Source organism: Gobio gobio, assembly GCF_949357685.1.
Source record: "Gobio gobio genome assembly, chromosome: 14".
In the NCBI taxonomy this organism is placed as follows: Eukaryota; Metazoa; Chordata; class Actinopteri; order Cypriniformes; family Gobionidae; genus Gobio; species Gobio gobio.
Genome location: NC_137107.1, coordinates 43,626,176 through 43,650,449, shown reverse-complemented (window position 1 = coordinate 43,650,449; position 24,274 = coordinate 43,626,176). Strand labels below are relative to the sequence as shown.

General features: G+C 42.8%; 1 protein-coding gene across 1 annotated transcript; it reads left to right on the top strand.

Annotated features, from left to right (window-relative positions):
- Positions 1 to 1,965: 1,965 nt before the first annotated feature.
- LOC307137042 (urokinase plasminogen activator surface receptor-like) lies at positions 1,966 to 17,027 on the top strand. Its single transcript, XM_079834522.1, has 5 exons — positions 1,966 to 2,034; positions 14,202 to 14,321; positions 14,552 to 14,683; positions 14,862 to 14,978; positions 15,105 to 17,027. The coding sequence occupies exons 1-5, from the start codon at positions 1,986 to 1,988 to the stop codon at positions 15,293 to 15,295; spliced, it is 609 nt and encodes a 202-aa protein (XP_079690648.1). The 5' UTR covers positions 1,966 to 1,985; the 3' UTR covers positions 15,296 to 17,027.
- Positions 17,028 to 24,274: the final 7,247 nt, after the last annotated feature.

Here is a 24,274-nt window from a genome sequence, read left to right as displayed (position 1 = left end):
ACTATGACCAAAATGAGCGCTAGAGATTTCTTTGTAGCCACCATTTAAATCCCGCGTGTAATGCAGCTGTCACCGAACGCGTGATGATAAAAAACTCAGGATGCGTCCGTTTTTAGCGACTATCGTACAGTCTGACATTATTGACAACTTAGATCTTACAGTGTGACATGGCTTTTACTCAAAAAACTTTTCAGAGTAATCTCAACATCGAGTTGGAACCATTTAATTGTATCAGTTCAAATAAACAGCTAGCATAGCAGCATAGCAAGTGCTAAATGTAACTTAATTAACATGTACATTTCATGAACCAAGATATTAGTCACTGGCATTAATGTTTATTTTTATGTGGTTGATAATGTTCAACTTCATGTAAAAACCCAGCCCACAACCAAACTACGAGCACTACCCAGAACCAGAACCCAGGATTAACCTGTTAAGAAGAAAAAACAAAACCAAATAGATGACATTTTCATTTCAGAAGACCACTAATGCCATGTGTAGCCTACTTCTCAGAATGTGCATCCTAACCCTAAACCACAAATATGAAGAGCACTTATAAATGCATGCATCACATGCACAAATATGCTTCTTTTTAATCTGTATTGTAACAATATGGCCATACATCAAAACTGTTCACATTTACATATGTAGAAGAGACTCACAAGAAGCATTATGTTTGACCTACTTAGTGATACACACACAACTCTCATACATACCACATCCACCACATTTGCACTGTGACACACACAACATACTGGTGCTTCTCTTTTTTTCCTCTTCCTAATAACATAAAACATTTTTTAGCTGAAATATAGACTACAGGAAATAACAGGGATACAGGTCTTCAGGGATTATTTATTTGTTTTCTTTTTTGCTCACACTTTACATTAGGGTCCAATTCTCATTATTAACAAACAATTAACTTTTGCCTCAATAAACACCTACTGCTTATTAATAGTTAGTAAGATATAGTTAATTTGAGGCACTGAGATTAGAATATGGTTGTGCAGAATAAGGCATTAATGTGTGAATTATAGGAACGAAAAACCCAATATCCTAGTAATAAGCAAGTTAACATTGAGAATTGGACCCTAAACTAAAGTGTTACCTTTTTTTTCTCTAAAATCTATGTATAGCAACAAAAACCACAACAACATGTTTCTCACTATGCAGAGAAGAAAAAAAAAGTTACGTGTGGTCTAAGGCTTAAGAACGCTTTTACATGTAGCTTTAATTATTTTGGCTATTAAAAAGACACACACACACCTCAGTCAGATCTGTGTTCAGAAATCCAATTCTTCACATTGTAGAGTAGACTCTGTGTGCAGTGTGTGATCTACACTGCCCGGCCAACAACAAAAAAAAGTCACTGTTTGGATTTAAATTGGCAAATGCTTAAGATTGTTTATTTGTTTGGCATCAGTTCTTCCAACCCAAATTGATGGAGTACAGCTTTTCATTTCCACAACCATGTAGGAAGACACATTATGGCCATATCCCAGGATGACAATATCAAGATTCATCAGCTCAAACTGTGAAAATTGGGAGGGAGCATGAAGGATAATTTTCACCTCTGAGTCCAGACTTTAATTTCATTGAAAGTGTTTGGGATGTGCTGGAGGAGACTTTACAGAGTGCTGTACTCAATACAAGATCTGAACCAAAAATGGATGCACCTCTTGATGAAAATAAATGCTGTTATTGAGTGATGTTATTTCCATCAAGAGGTGCATCCATTTTTGGTCCAGATCTTGTATTGACAATGCAGAAGTCCAGCACTCACTCAAGACATATAACATGCAACTTTTATTTGGCCGGGCAGTGTATTATGTAATTTTATATTGTCTTGTCATTATTAGCAAATTGGCTTAAATAGATTCATTCCAAAGGTTATTTTATTTTCCTCATGAAGATCCTCCCCTTTTGAAAAACTATAAAATGAGTGATGAAACAGGCACGTTATTTAATTAACTTCCTGATCAAAGATGGATCTGCACGTCTCAGTTTTTCTTCTCTTCATTCTCTTCACTGCAGGTACAAAGACAAATAATGTTTGTGATGTTCTTGATTTAAGTACAAATACTGATCATTAGATGTTCTCTCTCTCTCTCTCTCTCTCTCTCTCTCTCTCTCTCTCTCTCTCTCTGTGTGTGTGTTGCATGCTGGGAGTGAGTGAACGGAGTTTGGCGTGGTTGGGAGTTGGTGTGTTAGAGTTTGTTTATTTATTTATTTATTTATTTTTCCCCCTTTTCTTGAAGTGTGTTTTGTAAAGTGGTAGAGTTTTTTAAGCTGACTTCGGTCAGCGAGATGGGAAAATGGGGACAAATGCGGGTGATCTCTCCCAACTGACTATAGACATGGCTGTAAATGCATGCCTGATGCGTCTGTGTCAGTAGAGGAATGCCTGGTGGCCGTGAGTGCTGCAGTCGGCGGCGTTATTATCAGATCTGCCTCTCATATGAATAAGGCGATAGTTATTTTCCTGAGCCAAAGCCAAATGGTAAACGATTTAATAGAGAGCGGATAAAAGATCAATGAGATGTTTGTGCCTGTGTTGCCTCTATCGAGCCCATCAAAGAAGATTGTCTTGTCAAACGTACCTCCATTTGTGAACAATGAGAAACTAGAGGAAATACTGCAGCGATATGGTAAATTAGTGAGTCCCATTAAGATGATTACGCTCGGATGCAAAAATCCCGAACGTAGACATGTTATGTCTTTTCGCCGTCAGGTTTTCATGATTCTGAATTCACAGAGTGATCCTTTGAACCTGTCGGCGAAATTAACTATCGAGAATAAGGATTATACTATTTTTATTAGTTCCGAGTCCATGAAATGTTTTATTTGTGGTGAATTTGGACACGTTAGGCAGACTTGCCCGAATCGCAATGGAAATAATGGTGCAAACAGAGATTTGGCTGATGGTAGGGCGCGAGGTTCTGATGTTGTGGACGCTGCGCCGTTACAACTTCAACAGGCCGAAGTGGAATCCACGCCGAGTAGCCCGCACGATCCGCACGAGGGAATATCCATGCCGGCTAATTCCAGCAATAGTTCCGCCGCGGAGATAGTTGAGGCAGCGGCTGACCAGCATGATATACCTGTAGTCACGCAGCCAGAGTTGAGTTCGGAGCAGGTGCATGTTAAAGACGCGCATGAAGTTGACTCTGAGGAAGAAAAACAAACACAATCTGAAGTAAGCGCTATTAAAATAAGTGACGTTACTGATGATTTGATTGATCAGAGTCAAGGAGATGATGTTTCGCAAGAGGCGATGGATTTAAAACAATAGGTTACTGTCGTAACCCCGGTTCTCTGAAACATCGAGTGGAGAGATCCACCTATGGGAAGGGCATCCGTACCTGACCTCTGCAGAAGCATCCAATTGCACCAAGTCTGGCAAGATAGACAGGAGCGCGCAACCAATGCCCGGTAAGGCCCCACCCCTTACCTGCGGGCATATATAGCCTGCACGCGCTACTGTACTCCAGTAAGAATATTCGCTTCTCGTGCAGCAAGCGGGGCAAGGCTGGTGGATCTCTCCACTCGATGTTTCAGAGAACCGGGGTTATGACAGTAACCTATTGTTCTCTTTCATCATCTCGTGTTCGAGATCCACCTATGGGAGAGACATGGACAGCTCCCCGATTGCCCAATATACTCACAGTGAGGTTCTGTTAGCCAGGAAAAAGACGGTCACCCCAAGGGGGCGGTGCTTGACACGTCTCATACTCATGAACCCGCCACACCGACGCACACACGTAACTGCGGTGTGCAAGCAGGACATGAAATGTGTGTGGCACACACAAGAGAAGGCAGGGTTAGGAAGACCCCACCTCCAAAACCGAATGTGCTACCGGAGTTTTGGTAACATCCAGCCTATAGTAACGCACAAACGTATGGGGAGAAGCCCAACTGGCAGCAGAGCAGATATCCTGCAGTGATACTCCCCTGAACAGAGCCCAAGAGGCGGCTAAGCCCCTTGTGGAATGAGCTCTGATGTCCCCTGGAGGTTGCACTCCCTTTGATTCGTACGCCAAAATGATAGCGTCCACAAGCCAATGCGAAAGGCGTTGTTTAGACAGGGGATCCTTTGTGGGGAGGGGCCCATGAAACAAAGAGTTGATCACTCTTCCGGAATGCACTGGTCCTAGCCACATACGTCTGTAACGCACGGACCGGACACAGAGCATTCAGCCTTTGATCCTCCGCGGAGGAAAAGGGCGGAGGGTGAAAAGCGGACAGCTCCAATACCCCCGATGTGAACGCAGGAAAACATTTCGGCATGAAGGCTGGATTAGGTTTAAGGAAAACCTTATTTCCGCCCAGAGAGAATTTAATGCACGAGGGGTGAACCGAGAGTGCATGTAACTCACTGACACGTTTGGCTGACGCCAAGGCCAAGAGCAAAGCTGTCTTAAAAGACAGCAACTTTAGGGAAATATCCCCCAGTGGCTCAAAAGGGAATTGAGACAGAGCTTCCAGCACCAAGGAGAGGTCCCATTCAGGGATCGTTCCCTTAACGACTGGCAACAAGCGGCGGGCACCCTTCATAAATCTGCGGATTAGAAGATGCTGCCCAACCGATGAGCCCTCAAAGCCCACATGACAAGCAGAGATAGCTGCCAGATAGACCTTAATAGTGGAAAAAGACCTTCCTTTATCCATAAGGTCTTGGAGGAAACACAAAACATCAGAGACTGAGCACTGATATGACGTGAGACCCCGCCCAACACACCACTCATCGAACACTTGCCACTTACAGCCATATAAGGACCGTGTAGAAACGGCCCTGGCATTCTGTGAAGTAGCCACCACGCGCGGGGGAAGCCCTAACGCGCTCAGGTTCGTCCTTTCACGGGCCAGGCCCAGAGAGCTACCCTGTCCGGGTGTGGGTGATAAATCTCCCCGTTCGCTTGAGACAATAGGTCCGTGCGGAGGGGGAGGCGCCACGGCTGAGCATGTAACAGAGGGATTATCTCCGCCAGCCAGGGCGCTTTGGGCCACCTGGGAGCTATCAGGATGAGAGACAGCCCCCCCTCTCTTACCCTGGCCAGTGTAGGAGTTATCAAGCACAGGGGAGGAAAGGCATACAGCAGCACTTTGGGCCACGGGTGGGCCAGTGCATCCACCCCGAGGGGCGCGTCCAAGTCCTTTAGCGAGAAGAACATAGGACAATGGCTGTTTTCGCGCGAGGCGAATAGATCTACGGATGCCTGTCCGAATCTCATCCATATCATGCTCACTATCTGAGGGTGAATGCGCCAATCTCCGAAGAGCGGGTTCCCCCTCGATAGAAGATCCGCGCCTCTGTTCAGGATTCCCGGAACATGAGTCGCGCGTAACGACAGGAAAAAACGTCTGCTCCATACCAGCAGCTTGTAAGCTAGGGCATGAAGTTTCGACGAGCGCACGCCGCCTTGACGATTGATATAAGCCACTGCCGTGGTATTGTCGCAGCGTACGAGCACATGATGTCCCTGCAGACGAGGCAGAAAATGATTCAGAGCCTTCCAAATGGTCAGAAGCTCTAAATAATTGATGTGCTCTGAATGTAGTTTGTTCGGCCACAAACCGTTCACAGTTCTGCCCTCTTGGGTGGCACCCCAGCCTGTTAAGGACGCATCCGTCGTCACAACTTTCTGCAACAATACCGTCCCCAGGACGGTACCTTGTGCGTAAAAGTCTGTGCTCCTCCAGTGGCGCAGAGCTGCGGCGCAGGTGCGCGTCACTGTTACCGAGCGACAGAGATCGTGTAACGGGCTGAAATGTAGTGACGAAACCCATTTCATGAACGCCCTCATCCTCAGGAGTCCTAGTGGCAAAACCTGGATAGATGAAGCCATAAGACCCTGTAGTCTGAGGCATGTGCGATATTGCACCTTCGCCCCCTCCCTGAACTGCGATAGGCAGTTCATCAGAGAGAGAACGCGCTCCTGAGAGAGACGCGCTCGCATGGAGACTGAGTTCAGCTCCAGGCCCAAGAAGATCACATTCTGGCTGGGTGCAAAATTGCTTTTGTTCACATTCACCCTGAAGCCTGCAACACCTTTTCCTTCGAGTCGGCTATGATGAGCCAATCGTCTATGTATGTCAAAATCCGTAGACCAGACATTCTCAGGGGAGTCAAGCCCGCTTCCGCGCACAGACTGAAGGACCGTGGGCTTAGACTCAAACCAAATGGCAGGACCGTGAATTCGTAACAAACGCCTTGATAGGCGAAACGAAGAAACTTCCTGTGTGGTGGATAAATGCTTATGTGGAAAAAAGCATCTTTCAGGTCGACCGATGTGAACCAGTCGTTCTGTTTTATGGCGCGGGCGAGCGAACCATGAGTTAACATTCTGAAATTGTATTTCCTTAAATGTTTGTTCAACACTCTGAGGTCCAGAATGGGACGGAGAGAACCGTCCTTCTTTGGGACCAGGAAATAACGAGAATAAAAACCCTGGTTTATCAGATTGGGGGGAACCACCTGAATCGCACCTTTGCTCAGAAGGGAGGAGATTTCCTCCTTCAGAACGTGGGCAGTGCTCTCTTCTGTGTGTGAAAAGAGAACACTGCTGAACCGCGGGAGTTTCATAGCAAACTGCAGACGATAGCCCTGCACTATTGTGCGCATCACCCACTCTGGTGCCGCTGCAGCTCGCCAAACTGCCGCACGGCTTGCGAGCGTACCCACCCGAGCGATGCCGGCTTCGTGTGTGCCCAGCTGGCTTATTTGTGATGCAATGGCGTCCTCTAGTGGGGAAACTAGGGACTGCATGCGTGGGTTCAGAGAGCTGTCCGCCCTTTGCAGAGAAAAGTGATTTCCCTGCAGAGGGAGGACATCCCTCTGTAACGAATTCATTTGATTCGTTTGATTTAATGTGTTTGAGTTTTTTTTGTGTGTGTTTTGTTTTCGGGGAAACAATGAGGCCGAAGCCTTTATTAGCTGAGTGAGGGGAACACAACATGTGCGGTGTGATGACACTGTTTTTGAACACATCCTCACAACAGACCCCTTGAACGGGGGAGAACACACAACGTCCACTGAACACATGGGCTGGGCAGCCATGGGAGGGGGGGACCCTCCAGAAGTGGCCCGTCTTCTTTTGGACGGGGGCTCTAGTGCGGGAAGCGAGTCCAGAGAGCTTGTCGCTCGAGAACATGAACCCCAAACCCTCATCGGCCAAACATCAGGCAGGCCGCTTGCGTTTGGAGTCGCTGGGAGTAGAGCTTGGGGGTTTTCCCGCGGCGGCAGCAGCATTAGGTTTCCCCCAGGGCTTGGTCGAGGGTGGGTTGCTCTGCCTTTGCGGGCCGGGCTTGTTGCGGGGCCTTTCCTTGCCCTGATGAAAGTGACGCGCCGGGGCCGGCGGGTTAGGCAAACGCACAGGGGGCGCCTGGCGTGGAGCCGCCTTCCTAGGAAGACATAATTTGAAAGCCTCGTCCTCCTTCTTTTTGTCGTCGCACCGTTGTTGCATTAGTGCGACGGCGGGCCCAAAGAGAGCCCGGCCGGGCTCTACCGGGGCGCCTGCGATGCGTCTCTTCTCACTGTCCGGGAGGCCTGACAGATTGAGCCAGAGCGCGCGCTCCCCCACAACAGAAAGCGCCATGGAGCGCCCGCAGGCTTGGACGGCCTGACGAGCGTTACGGAGGACGAGATCGTTCTGGTTCTAGTGTTAGTTCAGGAGTTGCGATTCTCTTTGGACCAGAATATAAGCAGCAACCTGTTAGTGTTTTTGAATTGGTTCCTGGTCGAATGTTGCGTGTGGATGTAACGGTTCATGGACTTCCTTTTTCACTATTTAATGTGTATGTTCCAAATATTGGTTCAGAGCGAATTCTCTTCTTTAGAAAGCTGAAGAATGCTTTAAGTGATGTTTTGCAGGATAGAATTGTTGTTCTGGCTGGAGATTTTAATTGTACTATAAACCACACTCTAGATAGGATCCATGAAGAGCCCCATAGTCAGTTGGCAGATGAACTTAAAAATTTGATAACTTATCACTGTCTTGTGGATGTGTGGAGAGAAACTTTCCCTCAGATTAAACAATATACTTGGTTAAAAGTAAACTCTAAAAGGATATCTGGAGCCAGACTCGATAGAATTTATGTGCAGAAAAGTGCTAGGGGTAAATTTTTTAATAGCTGTATAATTCCTACTTCTTTATCTGATCATCATTATATGTCTGTTGAAGTTTCTATTACACAGAGCACATTTAAGTCCTCACTTTGGAAATTTAATAGTAAGTTTAATTTTTCAATTTCGTGCACTCTTTCACCTTTTTTTGGGAGACTTGGAGAGAGAGAAAAGAGCTATATAAGTCCCTAAGTCAATGGTGGGATATTGGCAAAACACAAATTAAACTATTTTGCCAGAGTTATATTGCCTATAATAAAAGCATTTTGGAAAGTACAATGAAACAGCTTGAGCAAGATATCCTCTTCACTGATGATCAAATGGACACTGCCGAAACCCTTGAGCAAAATAGATTTCTTATGCGGAATCTTCTAGAAGAAAGAGCCCAAGAGACACTTATCCGTGCAAGGTTTACTTCCTTTAACAATATGGATGCTCCAACATCTTCCTTTTTTAGTCTGGAGAAAAAGACTGTAAATAGGAAGATTGTATGTCATTTGAAGCTTCCAGGAGGAGGAGAAGTGACTGATGATTGTGGAATAATGTCTTATGCTTTATCCTTTTATGAAGATCTTTACAAGGCTGAACCCTGTGATGATGAAATGGCTGACATTCTTCTTCAGGATTTACCTCAACTTGCGAAAGAGGAGAAATTAGACTTGATCAACCTTTGACTTTTGATGAGCTGACTGTAGCTGTTCAGGAACTCTCTTCAGGCAAAGCGCCAGGATTGGATGGACTGAATGCGGAATTCTACAAACAGTTTTGGTCGGTGATTGGAAAGGACTTGTTCTCTGTCTTCTTGGAGTGTCTAGAAAGAGGAACTTTGCCTGTGAGCCTTCGGAGGGCCGTGAAAACTTTACTACCGAAGAAGGGTGACCTGGGAGACATCAAAAACTGGCGCCCGGTGTCATTGCTCGGAGTTGACTACAAAATATTTTCCAAAGCTTTAACTAATAGACTTAAACTTTGCATATCTTCAGTGATTCATGCAGACCAATCTTACTGTATTCCGAATCGATCCATTTTTGACAATCTTTTACTGGTTCGAGATTTGATTGCCTTTGCCAAGGTGTATAAACTTGATGTGGGTTTTGTTTCGTTGGGTCAGGAGAAAGCCTTCGATCACATTGATCATGGCTTTCTTTTTAAATGTCTTAATGCTTTTGGTTTTGGTCCATCATTTATTTCTTATGTCAAGTTGTTGTACACCGATGTATACAGTTTATCAAAAATAAATGGTACCCTTTTGAGACCTTTTTTAGTTGGCAGAGGAATACGACAAGGGTGCGGTCTCTCGGGTATTTTATATGCTATTGCTATTGAACCACTTTTGACAGATCTTAGACGTCAGTTAAGTGGGATCTCGACAGTGTGTTCTTCTAGTACAGATTTGGTAACAGTTAAACTAAGTGCATACGCTGATGATGTTACTGTGGTGATAAGGTCAGATGAAGATGTTAAGAAAATGGTAGCTTCTCTTGATGTCTATCAGAGAGCCTCTTCCTCAAGAATAAACTGGCAAAAGAGCGTATCCTTTTTATTGGGCAAATGGGAGAACGGAGGCCCTACAGCACTCCCTCAGCACTGCTCTTGGAGGTTGGAAGGATTTAAAGTGCTTGGAGTTTTTTTGGGGGAAGATCAATATATAGAAAAGAATTGGGAAGGTCTATTTGATAAAGTGTCTGGCCGTCTACAGAAGTGGAGGTGGATTCTCCCCCAATTGTCATATAGGGGTAGAGTGCTTATTATTAATAACTTGGCTGCATCTATGCTATGGCATCGGTTAAATGTACTTGATCCACCAAAGACTATATTGCAATGTCTACAGAAGACTTTTGTAGATTTTTTTTGGGACGGTCATCACGGGCTTCCCCCTGCTATTCTTTACTTGCCAGTTAATGAAGGAGGTCAAGGATTAATTGATTTGGCAGCCAAAGTTAAAGCTATGAGGCTAAAAATTGCTCAGAACTTACTATATGTTAAGGAGCATACTACACCATGGGTGTCTTTTGGCCTGGCTTTGCTCAGAACTTTTGGTGGTTTTTCCCTTGACAAGCAATTGTTCTTGATGTCATTGTATAATGGAAATTTTATATCTGATGTAAAATTCTATGTTTCAGTTTTAAATTCCTGGACTGTTTTTAAGGAATTTAGACTGGAAAATTACCATTTTGACCTGAATGAACCACTGTTTTATAATTCGTTTCTTGGTGGCAATGTTTGTACATCTAATATTGTTGTGAAAACATTTATAGAGAGGGGTTTGACCAAAGTTGCACATCTGATTGATATTGTTTCCAGAAAATGGAGACCAGCTGTTGAAATTTGTGAAAAGTTGGGCTTTAGATCAGTAAGAATGGTGGAACATTTCATAAACCACCTGAAAGCTTCTTTTCCTTCTCAATTCCTGCATTTTGTAAATTGTTTCCTGACTGGTGACTCCATGCAATGTTCTTTCCCTAAGTTAATTGTGTCTCCAAGGGTCTGTACAGAAGATGACCAAGAAGGGAAGTTGTTGAAATTCAAGGGACTACAAGAGCTTGTTTTTCAAGCAGTTGGAAAAAGAGAGTTTTATCAGATATGTGTCAAGACTGATTATTTTGAAGATATTAATCACAGGTGTGATTCAAAATGGAAAGAATATCTTATGGTTTCTGATGATCTTGCTCCTTCTTGGAGGCTCTTGTACAAAGGTCCCCTCCCAAAACGTTTGGGAGATTTGCAGTGGAGAATATTGCACTGTGCATTGCCTACAAATAAGTTTGTTTCGAAGTTCAATATGACTGTTTTACCATCCTGTAATTTTTGTACCAAACCAGAGACTGTGTTTCATGTTTTTGCAGAATGCTCCAGGCTAGTACCACTGTTTACTGTATTGGAAAGAATCCTTGGAAATTTAGGGTTTTGTTTTAACTAGACACTTTTTGTTTATGGATGCAGGTACTTGAAAACACACAAAGAACAGTGTACTTTGGCAAATTTTATAGTTGGCCAAGCTAAATTAGAGGACCTGTAGAATGGCTGTTGATGGGAAAAACATAAATGTACTGCTAATTTTTACTGCTTTGGTTGAATCGAGAATCAGAGTAGAACACAATTTTTTTCAAATGACAAAGAATTTACTTGAATTTGAATTTAAATGGTGTGTGAATGATGCTTTATTGTCAATATGTGAAGATGAGACTATAGTGTTTAATTGGTGATGTTTGATGGGCAATTTTAAATTGTATTTATTTATTTATTTATTTTCTTTAATGATTTTGAGATTTGTTTTGCATATGCATATTGTAGCATTGTGTTTGCATGGATAGAATATATATTAAATTTTAGTGGTTTTGTCACAGGGTGTTTTGGTGTTGGTTCATGTTTCATGTGTTTAGTTCATCAAGTTTACTGTCATGTTTCTAGTTTGTCTTGTCCTTTCAGTTTCCTGGTTTTGTCATGTTTCATTGTCATGTGACTCCCATGCCCTCATGTGATCTTGTGTCTTGTCCTGTCATTGGTTCATTGTTTAATCACTGTTCACAGGTGTCACTTGTCTTGTCATTAGTGTGTGTATTTAAGCCCTCATGTTTGCCATGTGTCTTTGTCTGTTATTAATGTTGTTACCCGCTTTTGGTGAGTCTCGTTATTGTCAAGCCAAGCCAAGTCAAGTCTTTGTTTTATGTTTTGATTTATGTTAAGATTTATGTTTAATTTGGAAATAAAGCTGCATTTGGGTCCAACAACTTGCCTCCAGTGGATAATCGTTACAGAATACTTGACCTCCAAAATGGACCCAGCAGTTGTTTCTCTGCTCAAGCTCTGCCAAGGTGATCAAGCCATAGAGAACTACGTGGAGGAATTTTGTGGACTCTGTCACTTAGTTGAGTTTAATGACGTGGCGCTTAAAGACATTTTTCGTTTTGGTTTAAATAAGCCTATTAGCTCCAGACTTCCTGGAGGCAAGATCCACTGGTCATTGGCAGAGTATATTGACTTTGCACTTCAGCTGAGTGGCTCATCTTTTACTGTGGGAACGGTGGATGAGGAGCTCCACGTTCCCACAGTACTCTCCACCCCAGTGAGTCCAGCCCAAGTCCACGTCCAGGCTCCAGCCCAAGTCCACGTCCAGGCTCCAGCCCAAGTCCACGTCCAGGCTCCAGCCCACGGCCACGTCCAGGCTCCAGCCCAAGTCCACGTCCAGGCTCCAGCCCAAGTCCACGTCCAGGCTCCAGCCCAAGTCCACGTCCAGGCTCCAGCCCAAGTCCACGTCCAGGCTCCAGCCCACGGCCACGTCCAGGCTCCAGCCCACGGCCACGTCCAGGCTCCAGCCCACGGCCACGTCCAGGCTCCAGCCCACGGCCACGTCCAGGCTCCAGCCCACGGCCACGTCCAGGCTCCAGCCCACGGCCACGTCCAGGCTCCAGCCCACGGCCACGTCCAGGCTCCAGCCCACGGCCACGTCCAGGCTCCAGCCCACGGCCACGTCCAGGCTCCAGCCCAAGGCCCCGTCCAGGCTCCAGCCCAAGGCCCCGTCCAGGCTCCAGCCCAAGGCCCCGTCCAGGCTCCAGCCCACGGCCCCGTCCAGGCTCCAGCCCACGGCCCCGTCCAGGCTCCAGCCCAAGGCCCCGTCCAGGCTCCAGCCCAAGGCCCCGTCCAGGCTCCAGCCCAAGGCCCCGTCCAGGCTCCAGCCCAAGGCCCCGTCCAGGCTCCAGCCCAAGGCCCCGTCCAGGCTCCAGCCCAAGGCCCCGTCCAGGCTCCAGCCCAAGGCCCCGTCCAGGCTCCAGCCCAAGGCCCCGTCCAGGCTCCAGCCCAAGGCCCCGTCCAGGCTCCAGCCCACGGCCCCGCTGTCCCGCCCAAGAAAATTTTGGGGGGGGGCAAGGGGTACATGGAGGCCATGAAGGCCCCGCCTCTGTGGCCTGATGAACTCCCGTTACCGCCATGGCCTGATGAACTCCCGTTACCGCCATGGCCTGATGAACTCCCGTTGCCGCCATGGCCCGGTGAACTGCCGTTGCCGCCATGGTCACCCACGCCTGAGGGTCCAGGTCCTCCCACGCCTGAGGGTCCAGGTCCTCCCACGCCTGAGGGTCCAGGTCCTCCCACGCCTGAGGGTCCAGGTCCTCCCACGCCTGAGGGTCCAGGTCCTCCCACGCCTGAGGGTCCAGGTCCTCCCACGCCTGAGGGTCCAGGTCCTCCCACGCCTGAGGGTCCAGGTCCTCCCACGCCTGAGGGTCCAGGTCCTCCCACGCCTGAGGGTCCAGGTCCTCCCACGCCTGAGGGTCCAGGTCCTCCCACGCCACAGGGTCCAGGTCCGCCCACGCCACAGGGTCCAGGTCCGCCCACGCCACAGGGTCCAGGTCCGCCCACGCCACAGGGTCCAGGTCCGCCCACGCCACAGGGTCCAGGTCCGCCCACGCCACAGGGTCCAGGTCCGCCCACGCTCCCAGGCCCGGCCATGTCATGTCTGGGTCCGGTGCCCCTGCACGGGCCTGGCCCACCATCCCTCCCCCAAGACCGCCCCCCAAGACTTTTGGTAGACTCTTTGTTAGGCTATTGATGTGTTCTGATATTGTTTGGGCGTCAGGGGCCGCCCATAGAGGGGGGGATCTGTCACAGGGTGTTTTGGTGTTGGTTCATGTTTCATGTGTTTAGTTCATCAAGTTTACTGTCATGTTTCTAGTTTGTCTTGTCCTTTCAGTTTCCTGGTTTTGTCATGTTTCATTGTCATGTGACTCCCATGCCCTCATGTGATCTTGTGTCTTGTCCTGTCATTGGTTCATTGTTTAATCACTGTTCACAGGTGTCACTTGTCTTGTCATTAGTGTGTGTATTTAAGCCCTCATGTTTGCCATGTGTCTTTGTCTGTTATTAATGTTGTTACCCGCTGTAGGTGAGTGGTTCTAAGTCAAGTCAAGTCTTTGTTTGATGTTTGTAAATAAAATAACTGCACATGGGTCCTTGAACTTGCCTCCAGTGGAGTAACTCGTTACAGGTTTAGTAAATGTTAAATAAAGAGTTGTAAAAGTAAAAAAAAATGTCTCTCTCTCTCTCTCTCTCTCTCTCTCTCACTGTCTCTGTTTTATTACTAAAGGACACTCTCTCAGGTGTTATGAGTGCATGGGTATGACGGGTTCTTGTGCAGAACAAACAGTAAAAACATGTCCCAGTGGATCTTCCAAGTGCAAGAGTTCAACGTCGTTACCACCAGTTGGTAAGTCCAGTGTTATTTATTAAAAATGTAGTTATATTTGACTGATGGAGATGATGCTATAATTTACTGGAGCTGCAACAGGCAATGCTATTCTCTTCTGCTTTGCAGCTGTGAGATGATGCTTGTTTTAACTCTCTGAGTTTCTTTCTACTTTGACATATTTATAAATAAATTTTTCATCAAAATAGCGTGTAGTTGAATTGATCTTTTTGTATCATTCATGTTTTTAGGTGAGAATAGCGCTATGATGAAGTATAAAGACTGTGTTGTTGACTGTAACAGTGGGTCCATAAACACCGGCAATGTAAGGACGTCTGTTGTGTGCTGTGACACTGACCTGTGTAACACCCAAGACACTCCAGGTATTGTACTTCAATGATCATGTGCAAATAACTATATCACTTTACTTCCAAATGACATTCAATCAAGAAAATAAAATGCTGGGTGTGGCTTGTTTGTTTTGAATTGATTGAATGGAGCTGCTAAAAGAGTGTTTCATTGGAAGTTATATTTTGTAAAGAATACATTTTCCACCTGTAGATCCCAGGTCTATTTCCCCCAATGGAAAAAAATGTTACTATTGTGAAGGGAAGAATTGCTCAAACATAATGAGCTGTTCAGGGAGTGAAGACCGCTGCATTACAGCTGCAGCAACAGGTGAAAATCTGGAAAAGGAAGAAGATTGAAGTTATTAAGATCGCTACATCATTCACTTTAAACATTTGATACAGATTTATTGCCATCTTACACTGAATCAACCTTTGTTTTCATTCTTTTCATCAGGGACTTCCAAAGACGAGTTGAGGGTTACAAAAGGCTGTATCTCTAAATCTATTTGTGATGCCCAAATAGGAGTTAGTACAGCTGAGGTTATCACATGTTGTGAGGGGAACCTGTGTAACGGTGCTCAGAGCGTCACCCAGAGCTTCCTGTTCCTCTGCTGTTCTCTGCTCTCCTGCTTCCTGCTCTTCTGATTCTATGAGACACGCTGTACCGAATATAGAGCTCGTATTTGCTCTGTACTATTTTAGGTGTTCTGATGAGATAAACTGAAAAGTATACGTTTTATGAAATAAAATATTATCACTTTGTTTCTTGTTTGTTTTGAAAGATACTGAGTATTGCAATAACAAAAAATAATAATTTATGAAAATGTGTTCAAATATGATCAGTAAAAAAACATCTGTTTAGTTTTTTTTATGTTTTTAATACAACGTTTGCATTCCCAATATCAGGAATTTCATGTTCACAGTTTCAGATCACTAAGATATGATGAGCAATATAACTTCATAAATACGATTGTCTATCATTTCGCTTTTCAAACTATTTTTTTTGTTTCTTAACCAATTTGTGCCCAAATTTTTCATAAAGGATTCATGCATAGTCATGTTAATAGTGTCCTATGTGAACATGTTCTGCATTTATTTTCCCCAGGTTTTAGTTTTTTTCTTGAAAATCGTATTTGAATGTGCGAATATGTTGTAAGCACCCCTTCAATGTCAAATTTGACTAGGAGAACATTTGGCATCTAACTCAAAATAACTGTTTTCAACAGATCAATCTTTATTCATAAACAAATTTATTGTGTATAAAAGTCGAAGAACATTCGATGCAAATGTAACGGGAAGAGAACATTGACTTTTTGACAACCTGTGAGGGTGGGTTATTGTCTACCAGGTGCACATATGCACCTGCAGGTCTCTTTTGCAGGTGTGTTCAATGTCACTGATGAGCCAGCAGTACAACGGGATTGGTAGATCCACTGGATAAAAAGAAAGGATCGCCGTGCATGCGGCGGCGGGTTCGGGACTGTGGTAGACGTGGTAAAGAGACAAGCTTTGCGGTTTTGGGCCCGATGGATCAGAGGTGCGATCTGCGCAGTGACAACCATCGCGATTGACTCCTGGCAGCGAGGTCTACGAGAATAATCAACGCACTCTATCCATTCATTTTAAGGAAAGTGGGAATTCTTATCGTTAGCGAATGAGTGGTGGGCATTGACGAGTATTTATTCAGAACTGATTGATTGCCCTTCCATTGTCTCGCAGCTCGGATTTACGGTTCCGTTTCTCCTCTACTGGCCGTTGGGAGCGTCTCGTCGATCGACTGAAGCCGGACTTGAGCGCATCACTGCAGAAGATTGCCGCTACCTCGCCTTCAACGCATCTTGTGTGGACTATGAGCACCGAATGGGCGGGGTCGTGAGTGACTTGACTGTTGACTGTGTTCTATGAAACTCTGTTAATCAAAATCGTAATGTTTTGCTTGTTAAAATTTATCTGGGCTTAGTGAGTGGCTGCTCGCCTAGGTTTTAAATTGTCAACTGTCTTATCCTCCTTACTGGAATTAATTGAATGGGTTTTAAGGCTGTTACTGATCAAACTAATGTGGTTGTATAATTATTTACTAATGTGTGGGGTTTATTTTGAAGTGATTACATCTGTACATTGTTAATCTGGCTATTTGCCCTTGCTGTGTAAACTTCACGTGTGACTGCCGTTTGATATGACTTTATTGGGGTGAATCAGGTGAGTCTTTGTTTTCCTTATTTGCTGTCCAGCCAGGGACCGCCAGATTGTGATATTCCTCCTGATCCTTGAAGTGAAGCAGTCAGTCACATTTAATGTGTTCATTTTTCTTGATCATTCATACAATTACGTATAGTTTTATTTTAAAAATTTCTTGTATAAATAAACTTGTGTTTTTAAAAAAAAATATTTTCTGTGTATGTTGGTTACTTGTGTATGACAAGGGTTAAATTCCTGTGGGTCACTGAAATTAAACCTTTACACAAACTCAAAAAAGCTTCATCTATCTTCTAATCTGTTGAATATGAAAATACAACAAATACATTGGTCTTAAAGTGGTGGAACATAGTGCAGAACAATGCAAACCATTAAGTTGTCCTAACAAAAGTGAAATGAAAATAAATTCATATAATGACGAAAAAATTACATCTATTTAACAAAAATAAACAAATAGTCCCATAGTATTCAATGGCTGACTGTAGTAGGTGATTTCATATAATAATGTAAATGTAAACTCATTACTTGTCTGAATTTCCACATTATAATGGAATCGTAAGCTATAGTCATAAAAAGAATGAGGGTTCTTGACCGATTAGACTGAAACACATCCAAACTGGATGAAGGGTCCTCAATATTTGGGCCCTTACAAGACATATCATAAAATATATTTTTCCCTATCGAATTAAGGTATACTGTACGGTAGAGATGTCAGTTAAAGGGTTATGTTTTAGGTGGGATATTATGAAAGCAAAAAGCACTAAAGACCAAAAACCTTGATTTATTAACGTGTTAACACAGTATACTGCATTTCCCCATTATACGTACTTACAAGGCATTTGCCCACCGGCAATTATACCGCTTGGATTTTTGACTAAGTGTACAAAAAACGATAGATCTGTTGTAAGAATTTGTTTGGATGATTCGAGAAACCTTCACGATTATGTAGATGTATACATGTCAACAGAAAATACTTATCAGTAACATGAAAATAACCTTTGTTTGCGAGGGTTTGCCTTCATTATTCTTCCTGGAAGTAGGGGTAGGAAGTTAGCAGTCTCATGTGACAGGAAGGAAGTTAATACCTTTTTTTTTTCTCTTGAAATCCTTTATTTGGTTGTTTTCTTGCATGTCATTGAGATTAAAAACATGGATACTATCTAGAAAAATACTTACAAAAGGAAAATGACAACTATACACTGCGGCAACTATAGTTGTCAGTGGGCTTAAATACACTCTAAAAACTGCTGGGTTAAAATCAACCCAAATTGGGTTGTTTTGGCAACCCAGCGCTGGGTCAAAAAGGGACGTACCCAGCGCTGGGTTGTTTTAACCCAACTAGTTGGGTTAAATGTTTAACCCAGCATGCTGGGTTGTTATTTTAACCCAATTATGGGTTAAAAATTACTACACTGCTGGGTTGATGTAACCCAAAATGGGTTGGAAGTTTAAACTAGAAATTTTAGTAATTAAAACGAACGGCCAATGTTAGCACTAGTCGGACCCCTGTTGTCCAACTTTTTGGCCCAGATGCAGATGACTCATGGTAACAACACATTTACCGTTTGATGTCACTAGTTTTTTAATGTTGGCTTGGTGTGTCATGGCCTTAAAGGGTTAGTTCACCCAAAAAGAAATACTTAAATTAAATCTGTTCATCATATAAAGCGATCAAGTCTCTTCAGAAAATTTGGAATACATTAGATTCATATGAATTAGTTTTACAATCTTTATTAACTTTTTGTAGCGTCAAAGTGGTAATTGTACAACCCCAAATCAGAAAAAGTTGGGACAGTATGGAAAACGCAAAAAAAAGAAAAAAAGAAGTGATTTCTAAATTTACTTTGACTTTGACTATTTCATTGCAGACAAAATGAACACAAAATATTTCATGTTTTGTCTGGTCAACTTCATGTCATTTGTAAATATGCATCCTTTCCTGTAACTTTTTTTTAAATGTGTTGCAGGTCTGAATGACAGGAAAGGATGCATATTTACAAATGACATGAAGTTGACCAGACAAAACATGAAATATTTTGTGTTCATTTTGTCTGCAATGAAATACAAGTCAACGTAAATTTAGAAATCACTTCTTTTTTTTTTTTTGCGTTTTCCATACTGTCCCAACTTTTTCTGATTTGGGGTTGTATAAACTGTCACTAGAGGGACAGAAAACTCACATTTCATTAGAAATATCTTTATCCCATTCCAAAGATGAACAAAAGTCTTTAAGGTTTGGAATTTATTCATTTTATTTTTCGTAATTGATGACAATTTTCATTTTTGGGTGACACTAAATGTATTTTTTCACTCAAATTAAATTAAAAACATTACTAGATTTCTGACATTGATAATTGTAAAATGTGTCAGTCTGTGAAAAGGGTCCATACAATATATTGTAAATACTTAAACCATGTAGTTTTAGCAATGGCTGTTAACTTACAGGCTGTATGTCTATGAAGGCCTTCCGGGTTTCAATGAATGTTGGTTTAAACGTTTTCCTTCCAATCTTGTACACGGATGTTGGAAGGACTACAGGAAGTACTTGCAAGGCAACATCACTCTGCGTCTCTTTAGAATACAATGAAAAAAATGTTCACAAATTACTCAATTAAAAAAAAAAAAGTATTCATAAAACTGCAATAAAATTTGACTGCAATAAATCTGGATGTATGACATTCATTTATTAAATTGTGTTACAAAGAAATAGTTAACAAAATGAAAATTATCATGACTAACAGTAACTGTAAACAGGGAAAATCTCTCCTTTTTTAAGAATGACTGAATTATTTATTTGTAACAATAATACCCATTACCTGCGGACATCAAGTCTACACTGGAAAGTAGATCAAGAGATTGTTTCTCTCTGCTGGCAAACTGCAGAATCTTATCCTTAAACACAGGTACCCAATTTTCGGTGAGTTTTGAAGCGGAGTCTGGATTCAAAATTAAGAAATCCTGGGATATCTAAAAAATACAAAACAAAGGCCAACATGGCAAAAAAAGTTGTAAAACAAAAAAGAAAATACTCAGCCAATGTTTTAATTTCTTAAATTTAAACCCACCATGCCTGGAGTGTCGAGGAGACGTGGATACTCCTTGAATATTTCCATGATTGTCTTGGTTCCATTGTCACGAATCCATTTGGCCCTATGGATAGACGTCTCCTTCATGTATTGCTCAACCTGACTTAGTGGCCAGATATTATTTTTAAGCCACTCAGTCATTTGAGTAGCTATTTCTGAATCTACATTTGCCTCTGTTGAGAGCAGAAATGTAAAAATCACAAACAGGAATTTTGAATGGGAAAATATGTCAAGCGGACACACACACACACACACACACACACACACACACACACACACACACACACACACACACACACACACACACACACACACACACACACACACACACACACACACACACACACACACACACACACACACACACACACACACACACACACACACACACACACACACACACACACACACACACACAATAAATATATATAATTCTGTCAACAATCCCGGGCATCTTTCACGCTGACCCTGGCTAATCAGTCCTTATTAGCTATGGTTCTATCTGTGTTGAGGTATTTTGAAATATCGCATCAGATGAGTGAAGGAAATGCAAAAAAATAGAAACAAAATTCTAAAAAAAAGTTTTTATACTCGTTTGAGGTGGTTTTTGACTAGTATGAAAACAAGTCCATCGTCCATCTAAGATCAAATAACAGATAAAATACATTTTATGACTAAATTATGTACATCCCAATTACAGAGTGGCAAGGCAAAATTGGTGGGCATGTTAGTTAGTTGTTATATTAATTGCTAGTTAACATTATTGAACTAGGCAAGTGTAGTCAGGTTTATAGAACTGAAAACATGTAAAACGTCTCATTGCTCTTAGTTAAATCAGGGTCGATGATGTCAAATATACAAGGCATAACAGAGTTGAAATTAGAAGTGGGAAAATGAGACGGAACGTTAGCTGGATTTAACACTCTTCTGCGTCAAAGCAGCATTTGGCAAAAACTAAAAATTATGAAATTATAATTTAACAAGTACAACAGTAACAAAAAGGTCTTACTGTTTTGCATTTATTTTTCAATATCCTTCGATGCACTTTCCAGTCATTTCAGAAAGATCACAGTGCTTGCTGCCTTTACATTCTATAAAACAAAAATTAATGTCAGTCAAAAGGCATTTTATTATCACAGAAAACTTGAGAAAAGCTCTTATCCAAATTAACTTAACGTATCTCGGGAGAGGCACGGACAAAATGGCGGTCGAGGTAACGTTAAAAAAATATATATATACTATACGTTTAAATAGATACAAATGTAAAGTAAGTATAGTAAGTAGATTGCTCATAGTAAAATAATAACATCTACTGTCATTAATGTACAGTTAAACGAAAGCAGGAGCGGAAAATTTGTTAAGTAACGTTAACGTTATGTTCTGACAGAAGACCAAGCTAGAATAGTAAGTTAAACTTCACCGAATCAAACCCGTAGCTAATACAGCAAATAATATAATAAAGTAAAGTTAACATATTCAGAAGCAATTTTTAAAAATGGACTTAACTTACCTTTTCCCTTCCAAATGTCAGCGTCGTGATGACAGTGTGGCGCGCTTTCTTCCTAGTCCACTGAACAGAGAATTTTGTCGTATGAGACGCAGCGCGGCTGTCATTCGGCCGTGAGGTCGAATCTCAATTGAGCTGAGAGCATAAAACTGCGTTTATACAGAAAAATCGTTAGAGAAATATTGAATATATGTTGATAACAGCCTCTATTAACAGAATTTTTGGAAATAAGACATAAGAAACCCAATAAAAGCGGCAGTTAAGACTTGAGGCAAAAAAACGCGAATATTTCCATATAAGCTCTTTTCTAACTTTTCCACCTTCCACGAAATCTCAAAATACTCTTGGATAAAAAACAATTGATAACTACTTGAAATTTGTATATTTACTTACCATAAACTGCATAAACGTCTTTTATTCGCTTCCTCCTGAATGCGCTAAGAAAATGGCGGCTTCTCCAACTGGTGTCGTCCGTGTTTTTGCGTGACGTGCGTGCTCTCTTTCACGTCCGCGTTCCCAACCCAGCACGCTGGGTTGCAGGTTAAGAACAACTTTCAACCCAAATTGGGTTAAATCAACCCAGCATTCTTACCCAGCAGTCTCAACCCAGCGTTTGGGTTGAAAAAACAACCCAGCATTTTTTAGAGTGTAGGTTAAGTTGAACTCCGAAGATAAATAGCAACTGAATTTAATAGTTTGGACTCTATTGTTTATTTTAACCCTTAAATGCATACCTCGGGTCTTTAGCGACCCGGAACGTCATTCACTACCCTCCTTCTCATTCATTTTTTGAAGTTAGACATCAACCTTCTTAGTATTGAGAGTGTACAGTGCATTGTGCCAATGGAGGCCTTTCTGAGCCATCGGATTTCAACTAAAATATCTTCATTTGTGTTCCGAAGATGAACGGAGGTCTTACGGGTGTCGAACGACATAAGGGTAAGTCATTAATGAGAGAATTTTCATTTTTGGGTGAACTAATTCTTTAAATTACATCTGAGCCACTTTGACAAGGGCCAAATTGTTATAGCAAGGTAACTGGGTATCTCGGAATCAGCAAGGGTTGTGTGATGCTCCCGGTCAACAGTGGTGAAAATTTACCAACAGTGGTCCGAGGACAGACAAGCCACAATCTGGCAACAGGGTGTTGGGTAGCCAAGGCTCATCGATGCACAATGGCAACAAAGGCTATTCCTTCTGGTCTGAGCCAACAGAAGGTCTACTAGTTGTTATGGGAGGAATGTGTCACAACACATAGCACTCATGCTGTGTATGGGGCTGCGTAGCCGCAGACCAATCAGAGTGCCTATGTTGACCCCTATCCACTGTCGAAAGCACCTAAAATGGGTACGTGAGCGTCGGTCAGTGAAAGAAGGCTGCCCGGTCCAATGAGTCCTGTTTTCTTGTACATCACATGGACGGTCGTGTACGTGTTTACCTGGGGAAGTGATGGCACCAGGATCATTGTGGGACGATGTGGGACAATGTTCTGCTGCGAAACCCTGGGTCTGGCCCTATGTAAATTTGACACATCCCTTAATGACAATGGTGTTCCCTGATGGAAGTGGCCTTCCAGCAGGATAATACACACTGCACACAATGTTCAGGAATGATTTGAGGAACATGATGAAGAGGTCAAGGTGTTGCCCTGGCCTCCAAATTCCACAGATCTCAATACTTTTGAGCATCTGTGGGATGTCATGGACCAACAAGTTTGATCCGTGGCAGCTCCACCTCACAACTTACAAGATTTAAAGAATCTTCTGTTAACATCTTGGTGCCATATCCCACAGGACACCTTCAGGGCTCTTGTAGAGTCCATGCCTCCAAGTCGTGCTGTTTTGGCAGCACACATGCGAACCAATAGTATATAAGGCAGGTATGGTCATAATTGCTGTGTCCGAATTCCCCTACTTATACTACACGCTAAAAGCATGTCCTTTTTTTGTTGACAAAATGTACATACTTTTGCATGTGTAGGGGAATATTTTGCTTCAATTGCATAATTTTTTTAAACAAAGAAACACGTGACAAATGAAAACCAACTGAATGTTCATGGTAACCGAAACTGAACATAAATGACTGTGACACCATCATGAAGCCACCCACAACATAACCACGAGCTCTAGTCTTCTGCAGAATGATAACCACAAAATCACAATGGAAACACTCCAAGAGATCAAACAACAACATTAAACACTAACAGGTCTTTCCTTTTACTAAAAACACATAAGAACATTAATTAACATTTCAACATTTATTCTCCTTATTCCGTCCGGCAAATCATGCTGGGAACCAGAACTCACTGCCGAGTTTTCAAAGTTTTCAAGACAATTTCATGTTACTGAAATGTCTATTAACCAGCCAGAAGAGCCTAACAATAAGTCAGAACATAGTTCTGTTGCTAGAACAGTATTGCAACTATTGTCTTGAGTAACTTTTCATTTAAAATCACTATAATCCATTATTTAAAGCTGATTATTAGTTTTTCTGGAGGAGAAACATGTACAGTGGCTGTTTGAGTAGGGTCCAACGGGGCTAAAGGCTCCTTTGATTTTATTTTCCTCTAAACTACTAGATGGCAACTTGCCTCAGCACTTTCCAAAACAACGGCTTTTCAAGATGCTACGTCCGCCATTGCATAGACTCGACTCATGTAACGTTAAATAAAAGCGATAACGGCGCACAAACTGACGTCAAACAAAGGAGAGAACGGCGCACATTTTGACTTAACAAGCCTAAATCTCCGGTTTCACCATCTACACGACAACGCTGTAACCGGAGTTTCTAAAAAACTTCACCCTGGCCGGAGGGGTTTTATAATCATTATTATAA